General features: G+C 31.7%; 1 protein-coding gene across 1 annotated transcript; it reads left to right on the forward strand.

Annotated features, from left to right (window-relative positions):
* The first annotated feature begins 4,553 nt into the window (after positions 1 to 4,553).
* Positions 4,554 to 12,786, forward strand: LOC148599093 (spermidine synthase-like). The gene is made up of 8 exons (XM_088561751.1): positions 4,554 to 4,677; positions 6,268 to 6,431; positions 7,795 to 7,915; positions 8,793 to 8,885; positions 9,442 to 9,595; positions 10,322 to 10,405; positions 11,037 to 11,176; positions 12,668 to 12,786. Exons 1-8 carry the CDS (start codon positions 4,630 to 4,632, stop codon positions 12,695 to 12,697), a joined length of 834 nt encoding a protein of 277 aa, XP_088417877.1. The 5' UTR covers positions 4,554 to 4,629; the 3' UTR covers positions 12,698 to 12,786.
* Positions 12,787 to 13,135: the final 349 nt, after the last annotated feature.

Consider the following 13,135-nt stretch of genomic DNA (forward strand, 5'->3'; position numbering starts at 1 on the left):
TATGATGAATATGAATCTTACATATCAACCGCCTACCAGTAACATTTACACAAGACATAAAGCTATAACAAGTTATTCTGGGAACATAGATCACATATTCTGCTCGGTAATATACCATGTAGGTATGCTATTCCGTTCGCTTGTAATGCTTTTTGTATGTTTCTGTAGTATTCATCAATAAACAGGGATTCACCAGGTCCTATACAGTTTATAGAATTATTCATTTAAAAAATGTATTATATGAAACTTATTTCAATCCTGTTGCAAAATCGTTGGTTCAAATGACCATTTTTTTTTTATAAAAATAAAACACAGAAATTAATGTTTCTTTTTAACATTTCCGTGACCAGATACTATATATATACTTTGGTATACGTTTGCTAAAGAACATCTGAAAACTATCAAACCTATCACAAGAAACGTGCAGACTCTAAGAGAAGTATCAGCCTATAAGGTTGTCGTTTAGCTACAATATCAACAATAGTTGATAATGATGAGGTATCGGTATTGAAAATATGATAAAGTGAAAATGAGAGTTCACCTTATTGAATACTTTTTCTTTTCCTATTTCGTCTGCCCTGGACTTGACATTTGATAGGTAACTCGGCGGGTGTTTCTAATGAAGCAGAGGAATCTACGGTGCATCTGGTCCATTGCTTTTGGTTATTGTATGTTCTTTTGTGTGTTTGTCTGTTTTCTATGTCTGGTCTGGCCCTTGTTTACATAACTTTTGATTTCCGCTAGAATATTGGTTCCCTTAGTTAATCCATTCCTTGAGGATCAGGGTTGTCACTGATAATGATATCGAATTCATCTTGTCGTCCATTTAGATACTTAGCACCGTCGTCGATGATAAGCTGTACCCGGGGATCATCAAACACTCGTGTTTCTTCAGGAAAATATTTTTGGAGGAGATCAGCAACAACCTAACTTATCAAATACTCTTACATTATTTGCAGAACTAAATTATTACATATAAAACTATCAACTAAACACTTCTGGTGTTCATGTGAACCTTTATTATCTCTTCTATTTTAAAACTTTAAGCCAGATGAATGGTCAGGGCTGTATTAAAAATCGCTTAAATGAAAATATCAGAAACCTTTTGCGTAACATATATATATTCTGATCGATATATGAACAATCTTTAAGAAACTAACCACTTTACCACACAGACAGGCGTAAAGAAAAGTTTCTGTTGAATCATAATTCATGATTAGTTTTTAAGTTGTCTTATTAGCTTTCATTACAGCCTATATTGGTGATCCATTTCGAGCAACTCGGCGGTTGTTTCTAGAAAAGCAGAGGACGCTTACCCTACCGGTGCACCTTGTCCATACTCCAAGTTTTTAGTGGAGTCTGAGTTTCTCATTTGCTTTTGTTACTTTGTATGTATGATTTTAGTTACTTTATGTTCTTTGTTGTGTATGTCTGTTTCCATATCTGGTCTTTGTCCCTGGATTACATTCTTTTGATTACCGCAATAACCTTAGATCCCCTGATTACATTTTATTTGTTCTGTACCTCCCTACCTCTTATGTCAACGTGTTTTGGTGACCTGATATATCACCTATAGACAGATCATGATATTTTGAAATTATATTCCCACCTATCTTATCAATTTCACAAACAACAACTTGTTCAAAAGCTGGTGACTTTAAAACTTCGACAGCCGTTCCACCTGAGCACCCACCAATATTCAACACCTTATATAAAAATAGAAGTAAGAATAAAAAAAACACCAAAACATAATATAGAAATTAGTTTTAAAACATATTAAATGCAACAAACTGAGGTTCACAAATATAATTCACCTATTTATTAAATTTTCCGTCTGTATGTCATGTATGCTGTGGACAAAATTAATTGCTGATATAATGAAAGAAGACAGCAGGTAGAAAAATCAGAACAGTTAAGAATCCTGTATTTTTCCAAGTTTCATATTATCATACTGTCTTTCTTAGCCACTTATAATAGCGCATAATAGTGCTGTATTCTTTTAAGGCATCTCTCTCTCTCTCTCTCTCTCTCTCTCTCTTTAGATTGACAAGATAATACGCTTACATTTTGTCATTCTTAAACTGAATTTGCCCTTTAGTTTCCATGTACATTTGACAGTTGTTTTATACACTTAATTTGAAAAAGAAGGCATTTGCAACAGACATGACTTCATTAAAATTTCTGTATTAAATTGTACATAACAATACTATTTTTTTAAAGATCTGGCAAAGTCGATTTCAAACTACAATATCTTCATTTTTGTTTTACCATCCTGGCATTATACTACAATTTGGAATATTGTCGATTTCAAACTACAATATCTTCATTTTTGTTTTATCATCCTGGCATTATACTACAATTTGGAATATTAAAGAAATATGACACACGCGAGTAATTAAATGTATATTACTGAGAATATGTTGCTCAACTGATCACATTTTCATTTTCACAGCTACAAAGACCAGCTAACAAGACGTTATCACTACAGAAGTTTTATGGTCGTCATCATGAACACGTGGATCGTTACAGTGCATCCATCTGCACTATGAAAATTGAATTGTTCAACGTGTCATAATAGTTTTCCTTTCCTCTTCCACATACTTGACTTTTATGAGCAACTCGGCGGGTGTTTCTAAAAAAGCAGAGGAATCTTATCCTTCCAGTGCACCTGGTCCATGCTCCCATGTTTAGTGTAGTCGGAGTTGCTCATTTTCTTTTGTTTCTTTGTATGTATTACTTTAGTTACTTTATGTTCTTTGTTATTTTTGGTCTGTTTTTCATGTCTGGTCTTTCTTGGATTACATTATTTTGATTTCAAATAGAATCTTAGTTCCCTTGATTACTAATTCAAACAAACACTTGAGATTTTCTAAAGAAAATAATTCTTATACGGCTTCCATTTTCTTATTACTTTTACAGTAAAATCATAAAGTGCAATCGATTAAGCTATGCAACTATTTTTTTCTAAAAAAAAGGCTACCTAAAAAAAGAGAAACAATAAGGCGAACCTTATTTAAGATTACATCCATCTAAGCCTGAAACCTGAAATGGATCTTTTACATTACATAAAACAAACTTAAAAATTTTAAACATTTTGTCGTAATACTGATTAATAAAACATTTGAAATACTTTGTTAAAATAAGTGAATGTGTATACGTTCATTTATTACGGTATTTCAATTGATCAAACACATCTATTGAAATTAGAATTCTGTACAAATTAAAGAGAGAAGACCTTGATGAAAACAATATATCTATAACACAGGTATAAACACTTAACCATAAAAACATTAAGCTCTTAAACCATTATAAACGCTAACAAGGAAGTACAATTGAAATGAAGAACGGAAATCATAACTTAAATAAACAAACCCTTACAATTTGAAACTTATAGTTGTGATGAAAAAAAAAAAAACACGTTTTGAAAAAAGTGCAGTGTCACCCACAAAACTTTCGATTTAAAATCAATGTTACCTTGGTAATGACAAAAGCAATTTAAAACAAAAATACAATTTACGTATTGAAAAAAAAAACAAAAAAAGTACAAAAGAAAACAAAATTGAAATGGAAATTAAAAAAAATATATCACTAGCTTAGACAGGATAATGACTAGACAGGCAAAACAGACACAAAACAAAGTACATGAAATAACCAAATTATTACGTAGAAAGAAATAGAAGTAAACGTGCTACCCGGACTCAGAAACTCAGAATATGGCCCAGGTGCACTGTCAGGGTAAGCGTCTTCTGTTTATCTACAAACACCCGCCAAGTTGTCCGTAAATGTAGAAAAATTGCAAACAGACAGTCAACACTCAAAATATGCACACTTGAATAAAATTCAATTTGAAATTATGGTATACTAGAAAGATCTAAAAACTTTAGTTCTTACGGTAATACTAAGTCTCGATAGTTTTTGACTTGAGCACAAATATACAAATTATATTTGGATTTAGATTTTCCTATACATTTGAATCTAATGCTGCTGATTAGAGGTTACTCCTCGAAATACGGCTTATCGAAATTTGCAATATATATGATTGGTATTTTAGTATATATTTGTAAGTTATTTTACTAAATCGAACATCTCTCACATTTAAATTCAGTTCTAGGTAGGTTCTATTATGAACATGAAACAGGTTCCACTATTATGACTTCCTATTTATTGAGAATAATATATATCTATCACTGCTGCCTTTTTGTTAAAAATTACACAATTTTTAACGTTATTTAATTTAAACAAAAATCTTTAACAGTAATGAAAATTTGTTTAGTTATCGCTATATTTTATAATCTAATGACAAGTGGAGTATATTGTATGTATTGTACTCATGCTAATTACCTATAAGGTTTGCATTTACTGACTCATTGTTTCGGTACAACAGGTGCAGCAAAAATCATTTTTCTAAACAAGGTCGATAAAATGGATTCAAATTTTCGAATGCTGAATTATTTTTATAAAGAAAATTGGTTGCGTCTATTCAGTTCATTTTTTATATCATATAATTATACAAAATAAAATTTGCATTCATTGACTTTAATGTAACATATGCAAATATACTATGGAATTCAAAGAGAAAAAAATATACTCTTATATGGTTTATAAGATGCATTGAGAACCAAATGATTAATGACGAAAGGTTGGTCTGAATGTGATGCATATTGTGAGATTGACAAGGTAAAATATTAAGGAAAGTCGTATTTTTCAGATATACTTATAGTTGAAAGGTAAATATGTTATTGATACATATTGTCAAGAATTACCAGGTGATATTGACAAGGTTTTTCGGTCCATTTCTCAAATTTGTCCTTTTACTTCCATTTATAACTTTATTTAAGACAAGTCGTGAAGTTAAAACTACACGTGTAACTTTATTTTCAATAATACTGACATATATCCAATTGTTTTGTCTCCATAAAGTAAAATGACGTACAACATCTTTCTATGTTTCTCGACGAATTTCAGAACTATGAAAGATATTACTTGATTTTCGTATATGCAACCTGACAAACTCTGAATCAAAGTTATCAAGACAATGGTTTAAATTGTTGATAACTTCAGCACTTGCGTATGGAGTTTTCCTATCAAAACTCATACATTATTCCATAGCTTGCCGTAACTACGCAGATATCGCGTCGGACTTATTAGGCTTCAGCAACAGGGTTATGTTGCTACAAGATTGAAGTCATCACTACAGAAGTTTTATGGTCGTCACCTTTCATAATTTTCCGTTCTACTTTCCTCTATCCCGGACTGGACTTTTTAGGAGTGTGTTTCTAGAAATGCAGAGGACGTAAAACCTATTTGTGCACCTGGTTCATGCGCCCAGTTTTTAGAGTCCGAGTTCATTTACTTTTGTTACTTTGTGTGTATTATTATAGTTACCTTTTGTTCTTTGTTTTGTTTGTCTGTTTTCCATGTCTGGTCTATGTTCCTGAATTACCTTCTTTTGATTTCCGCTAGAATTATAGTTCCCGTGATTACTCTCTCAATTAAACTGCTAAAAAATCAATAAACAAGACGGACTTAGGCTAAGAACGGCTAAATTTAAAAGGTTTCTACAGATATATTCACAAATATTCATATTAATATATTAAGTAAATATATTCTTCTAAAAACCATGGTTTTGTCAAATGTTTTCGTTATATTAAGCTGATGTTGCATTAATCTGACGTATGCAGATACAGATACATAGATTGATATTATAATGTTGAAACAAGTACAAGGAGGATATCAATACAATATTTCATTTGTTGCCTATATGTGTTCTTAATTGATTGACTGGCAAGCACAAAAACATATGAATTAAGGAAACAATTTTAAAATCATCAAATGATTTCACTATAGGGGAGACATACTGAACTGTGTTGAATGCAAACTTTACACAGAAATTTAGTTATAACCGATACTTACATGACTGTCTATTTACCATAAGTAGTATTTTACCTTATCAACCTTGTCTATGGTCCAAGTTTTAGTGGCGTACCGGCTAGACATGTACTTTATTTCTTTTCAAGTGTTTTTTTTTATCATGTCCTTTCTTGTGTGTTTATTATTTAGAATATGTGTTTTTTTATGAGCACTCGAATTGTGGTTCCCTTGATTACTAATTGACATTTGTTGTTTGGGTCAAGTTATATAATATAAGCTTATAATAACTGTAATTGTTAAGTTTTGATTCCAATTATATGTTCAGCCATTTACATAAACTCTAGTTTACAAGCCATTTTGTCTTTCATTATTTACATCCATATGTTATTCATTTAGCAAAACACAGTTTGTTTCCTTAATATAATGGCAAACCATAAGATACGCGATAATTGGTTCTTCAATACGTCGGATATTCGGTCAGGTTATGGTATTGGAGTGGAGATTGAAGAAATATTATATGAGGGAAAATCTGATCTTCAGAATATTCTGATTTTTCAGAGGTAGGTGTTTGTTCTTAATAGGAAAATCAATGTATAATTACAAGATTTACAAGATTTGCCAAATTATCATTACTTTTTTTAAATAATCCGTCCTCTCAACCCGGGATACCTACAGTGCTTTGACAATCAAATGCGACGTACTTCTTGTTCAATATAAAGTGAATATGTATGGTACATTTTTCTATACGACGATGGAATCCTTCCATCACAGAACAGGATACAGTTGGTCCCAAAAAATAATATACACAGGTACAACGAAAGAGATGCCCCTATATATGGATCTGATCTGATCCAAATGAAGGAACATTGTTATGCTAGATCCTGTAGTCTCAGTTCGCGCTATATAGATTATAGATAAACACTCCTAATTGGGGGATGGGGTATGATACATCGCATTTATCCCAAAGAACTTGAGAAAAAGGCATATAGTTATCATATTGTTGTCACATTGTTAAAAACAACATTTTGTTGGTCTTAACATTGGTTAAATTAAGTTGAGGAACAAAATTTAATCAATTGATTTACTAATCACTCAATTAAGTTTTAAAGACTCCATTCCACGATATGTTTAATGACAAGTTGAACAACATACCCCGGAAAAAGATTTATGATTAAATTATTTGTATCATGAGAATTTCTTCATGTCCCCTCCTAAAATATTATGCAGTAAGACTTTTAAATAAATAAATACATTGTGAATCCGTGAATTTATATTCCCGGTAACTTATCTGTACATAGGATCTGGTGCATTCAATTTTCATGTTATTGTTGTATGGTGGTTACACAGACATTATAATAAGCCATATTCTGGCTTGATTACATATTCAAAAAACATTGACGTTATGTGTCAAATTATTAACAGAAAACCTCAGCTTTTCAAAGCGACAGACGTCTGTATACCTGAATGATTGTAGATGTTGCAAATGTTCTGTTGGATAATGAGAGTTGTAAAACACCATCGTTTTTAATAAATAGTACCGATATAGATTGATGAAAAGTAAACTGATGGAAAACAAACAACAACCAGATAATGAAATGTATACGGATTTATTATCCTTATATAGCTGAGCCTTTAAGCCATTAAATGTTGTTTTTACTTATCTTTTTGTAAACCATACAGTAAACAGATTTTGAAAAAGTTTTGCTTTCCCATAAGTGTTTTTATGTTTCTTTCAAATATTAAAAATTCTTCACATTCACATCATCCGAGTTTCCACCCTATTAATGTGCGCACAGCTATCAATTTTGCCTTCCCTTCATACCCCCGAAAAGATCTTTTAATGTTTTAGCGATCGGTATACTTAACAAAGTTATATCTGTCAAATATATTTCTATGTATATTGACAACTTCAATTGATTTCAGCAAAACATTTGGGAAGATCTTAGTTTTAGATGGAAGTTTGAATTATATAGAGCGTGATGAAGTCTGCTACAATGAAATGATCGTCAATATTCCTCTTAAGTGCCACCCACAACCCAAAAAGGTATTTTACACAACATACAACGGACGACAAAAATTGAAACTTTGCAAACATAATATCTGTTTTATTAATAAATGTTCAAATAAATGAAAGATTTATCTGCATGTTAAAAGGATTTGAGGACATCAAATGTGAAAACAAGGTTTTCGTAGGTTTGAAATATTTTTTTTACACGAAACATTATCAACAGCAGCCATAATAAGAGAAAGTTGACTTGTACATTAAACAATTTTACGCATGTGCAATCGTATTATAAAAAGTATTAGACCCTTCACATGGCGCTTAGCTTGTTTAATTTGTCGAAACCTTCAGTGGAAGTTCTTAAAATGTTATATATATTGATCATATGAAAATCTTGATGGGCGCAGTTTTAGCAATATTTAACCTTATTCAAATGTTTATTCTTTAGTAACATTATAGATAATACAACAAAAATACACACATGATATGTGAGATAAAGAAGGCAAGATAAAATAGCCAAATGTTTGCAATATCATATTCATGCATCTACTAACAATAAAAAATCTCGTTATTTTTCAATTGTTCTTTCTACAGCAGCTGATGTTTCATCGAGGACTGAGGTATTCCTTTGTTTTTTTTTCGTAATGACGCTTGGAAAAGTCACTATTTATCCTTTTTTTTGTTTTGTCATTCCGTTGTTTTTTTTTCAGTGTTACTGCGGTTTTTTATATTTTTTTTGTTCATTGATTCTCTGTTTCTACCCGCTGTATTTTTTCGTTATATCAGCCTTTAAGTGTGTTCCACAGAATACATAACATACAAACGGAAAGTGTCATAAATACATGGATTCTATCTGTGAAGTTCAGTTTGTTGCATTTGATATGTTTTAAAACTAATTTCTATATTATATTTTTGCAAGGTATTGATCATTGGTGGGTGCTCAGGTGGAACGACTGCTGAAGTTTTAAAGTCACCAGATGTTGAACAAGTTGTTGTTTGTGAGGTAGATAAGGTAGGTAGGAATTTAAACTACACGATAAAATTATCTATATATAGATGATATATTATGTCACGTTGACATGAAAGGTAGGGAGGTAGTTCACAAGAAAACCAATAAGCTAGGTTAAATGATATATCTAAAGATACAATGGATCACGAATACAGATTATCAGACATGAAAGCTGACAAGACAACTTAAAAACTATTCATAAATTATGATTCAAAAGAAACTTTCCTATGAGCCTGTCTGTGTGGTGAATTGGTTGTTTTGTTTTTTGTTTTTTTGTTTTTGTTTTTGTTTTGAAGATATTCATATATTAATGAGAATACATCTAGGTTACGAACAGGTTTCTGATATTTTCTATTCAAGTGATCTTCAACACGGCTTTGACCATTCAGCTTGCTTAATATTTAAATATTTAAAGAGATCATAAAGGTTTACATGAACACCAGATGGTACAACTAAACGTGGATCCCCTGTGTATCAGTTACTGGTGAAGAAACTAATCTTTGATTATCATAAAATTATTTGAGTTCTGCAAATAATGTAAGAGTATTTGATGGGTTAGGATGTTGCTGATCTCATACGGAAATATTTTCCTGAAGAAACACGAGTGTTTGATGATCCCCGGGCACAGCTTATCATCGAAGACGGTGCTAAGTATCTGAATGAACGACAAAATGAATTTGATATTATTATCAGTGACAACCCTGATCCACAAGGTAAGGAGTAATAAACGAAACCAAGATTCTAGCGGAAATCAAAAGAATGTAATCCAGGGACAAAGAGTAATCAAGGGAAACAAGGTTATAGCGGTAATCAAAAGAATGTAATCCAGGGACAAAGACCAGACATGAAAAACAGACATACACAACAAAGAACATAAAGTAACTAAAATCATACATACAAAGTAACAAAAGTAAATGAGCAACTCAGACCGGACATGGAAAACAGATAAACACTACAAAGAAGATAAAATAAACAAAAGCATGGACCAGGTGCACCGTAGATACCTCTGATTTACTAGAAACACCCGCCGAGTCACTTATCAAATATCAAGTCCTGGGCATTCGACAGAGGAAAAGAAAAAGTATTCAATGAAGTGAACTTTCATTTTCCCTTTATTTTATTTTCAATACCATTCCTCGTCATTATTAACTATAGTTGATATTGTAGCGATATGTTAACGACAATCTAATAGTCTTATATTTCTACATGTATTAGAGTCTTAGTTATAGTTATACAGGTTGTCTTTAGCAAACTTATACAATACCAAAATGTAAATATAGTATCTGGTCCTTTCACGAAAATGTTAAAAAAACACTTTGATTTCTGTGATTGTATTTTGATAAAAAAAAAGAATTCATTTGAACAGAAGATTTTGTAACATGATTTAAATCAGTTTCTTATCACACCTTTTTCAATGAATAATTCTTCAAATGGTATAGGTCCTGGTGAATCCTTGTTTACTGATGAATACTACAGAAACATACAAAAAGCGTTAAAAGCAAACGGAATAGCATGTTTACAAGGTATAGTACCGAGCGGAATATGTGATCTATGTTCCCAAAATAAGTTGGTATGGCTTTATGTCTTGTTTAAATGTTACTGGTAGGCGGTTGATATGTAAGATTCATATTCATCATACTCTTTACAAAATTTATTTCAGATTTCCAAGTTAAAACTTTACACATCTTTCTTACACATTATATATAAATGTGCCTACATATTGTTTGTCCAGTTTTCCTCTAAAAGCTTTACATTTTTATACTGTTGTGTTATCTAATATTAACAATAAGTAATTTCAATTTTCATGTTGTTATCTACTGTTTTCTTTTGTGGTTTTGTAGGTCCAGATATGTTCGAATCAGGTCCACAGCTGCGGAGAACAATGTCTACAATGATTGTTCTCTTTTGTGGTTTTGTAGGTCCAGATATGTTCGAATCAGGTCCACAGCTGCGGAGCACAATGTCTACACTGATTGTTCTCTTTTGTGGTTTTGTAGGTCCAGATATGTTCGAATCAGGTCCACAGCAACGGAGCACAATGTCTACAATGATTGTTCTCTTTTGTGGTTTTGTAGGTCCAGATATGTTCGAATCATGTCCACAGCAACGGAGCACAATGTCTACAATGATTGTTCTCTTTTGTGGTTTTTGTAGGTCCAGATATGTTCAAATCAGGTCCACAGCTACGGAGCACAATGTCAACACTGAAGAAGATGTTTGGTTGCGTTGATTACTGTTACACACTTCAACCGTCTTTCGACAATTACGGTTTCACATTGTGTGGTGTTAACTCGGTAAAGATGCATGTAAAACAAAAACACTTGTATATATATTTGAGCATTGGATTCGGTTTCATCTTTTTTGGTACTCACTTGCTGAAATTGTGTTAAGAATTTATATATATAGTCTACCAATGTACATAGAATAAAAAAGATATATAAAACCATTTAAGAAGCGACTAGTCATAACATGTATCAAACATGGAGAGAGATTTCAGTATTTAATGGGTTCAAACTTGGTATAATACAATGTGGTTACATGTTCCATTCTATAAGATATCAAACGGGCTAGTAAATATCATCCAGAAAGTCTGTCAACCAGTGGTAGTATTGAAATTTAAGAGAAGATACAAATTTTAATAGCATTTTGTTTTAATCGCATCATTATTTATGATTCTTGATTCATTACATTTTCTTAAAATGGATCACCATTAATCATACAACCCTTTAACTGATCTGGGTTTGAATCTACATCGAAAGTTAAAAGTGATATAGACAATTGTATGGGCAAGCAGTATAGTGTTCCGTAGTTGATACATGTATTTCAATGAAAATGACATATTAATTACAGAAAACTAATTTTCGAGAGCCATTGGAGAAATATGAGAATTATCAGATTGGTTCGAAATATAAATACTACAACACTGACCTTCACAGAGCATGTTTCATTTGTGAAACAGGTACTTCAACAAAACAGTTTAGAATTCAGAAAAAATATGTCAAATTTTTGCCGTGAGATCAAACGATTTTTTCTAGAACCTCTGAATATTTGTAGAGCTCTACCATTCTTTTAAATTTCAATGAGTTTTTAGATCGTCCTCGGAGATCGATCAATATTTAGCAATGTTTCCAAATTATTGTTCTCTCAGTAACTTCTCGACCTTGGAGAACCAAAATAGTTCGTTAACGTGGGCAAAATCTACTAATATGACCATTCACAGAATGAAGTCTTGATAATAATTATTTTAACCACTTTTGACATAATCTTGCAGTTTAAAGATAAATGCTATTGAACTCATACTGTGTCCCGTTGAGTTTATTATAATGTGGCCCTACAAATCAAAATGTGTGCTTTTCAACTATTTGTAGTTGTTCTCGGTTGAATTGATGGTTGATTTTCCAAGTAAATGTGAAATGTGTCATATTTCATTCATTTTGAAAATGGTGTGAAAATAAGGAGTATGTCAACATTCTAGTAGTTACTTTGAAACAAAATACAGAGGTTTGGGTCTATCGAATAATAAATGAATTTCTGTTTTCAAAATGTGTACAATTTACGCATGTGAACGAAAACTGCTCTGTATTGATTATATATATATTTGTACAGCAGTACGAGTTCCGCAGAGGCAACGACCAAAACTTTGGTTCGCAAATTTGACAATTTTAACATCGTTGGGAATTTTTCAGACCCTTTTATGCTCACGTTATCTTCCCTGAATCCATTTGATCCAATGGAGCAGTGTAGTGAATAGAGTCGTCATATTCTGAGATTTGTTTTCGTTTCAGGAATTGTACGACGAAAAACGCAACAGTTAAAACAAGACTAAAAGTAAAAATACACTCCTGATGTATTGTAAAACATATGATGCTAATTATTTTGTTAATAAATAATTGTTAGCATATAAGCATAAGTTATGTTTTGCATTTTACTTGCTGAACTTGAAATGTCAACATGCATACATTACCCTGCTGACTTGACGAATTGAAGTATAAGTCTAACGTTTTATTCAGCACCTCATAACATATAAATGAGTAAAAGTGAGAACAATCGAGTATTGAAATGTCTGATAAATAAACGTTGGATGCATTGTTGCATATACAGATACATGTTTGCATTCGATGTTCATAGAATTGTCAAGAAACATCTTTTGAACAATTATTCAAAGATGCATGTAAGTAACAAATAATACAAACATTCTACCATATTTAAACGCTTGACAAACTTGAATAACTGTCAATGTCTAAGAGTAATCA

This window comes from Perna viridis, chromosome 14 (assembly GCF_037379345.1).
Source record: "Perna viridis isolate PV_CMFRI_1.1 ecotype Kerala chromosome 14, ASM3737934v1, whole genome shotgun sequence".
NCBI classification, from domain to species: Eukaryota; Metazoa; Mollusca; class Bivalvia; order Mytilida; family Mytilidae; genus Perna; species Perna viridis.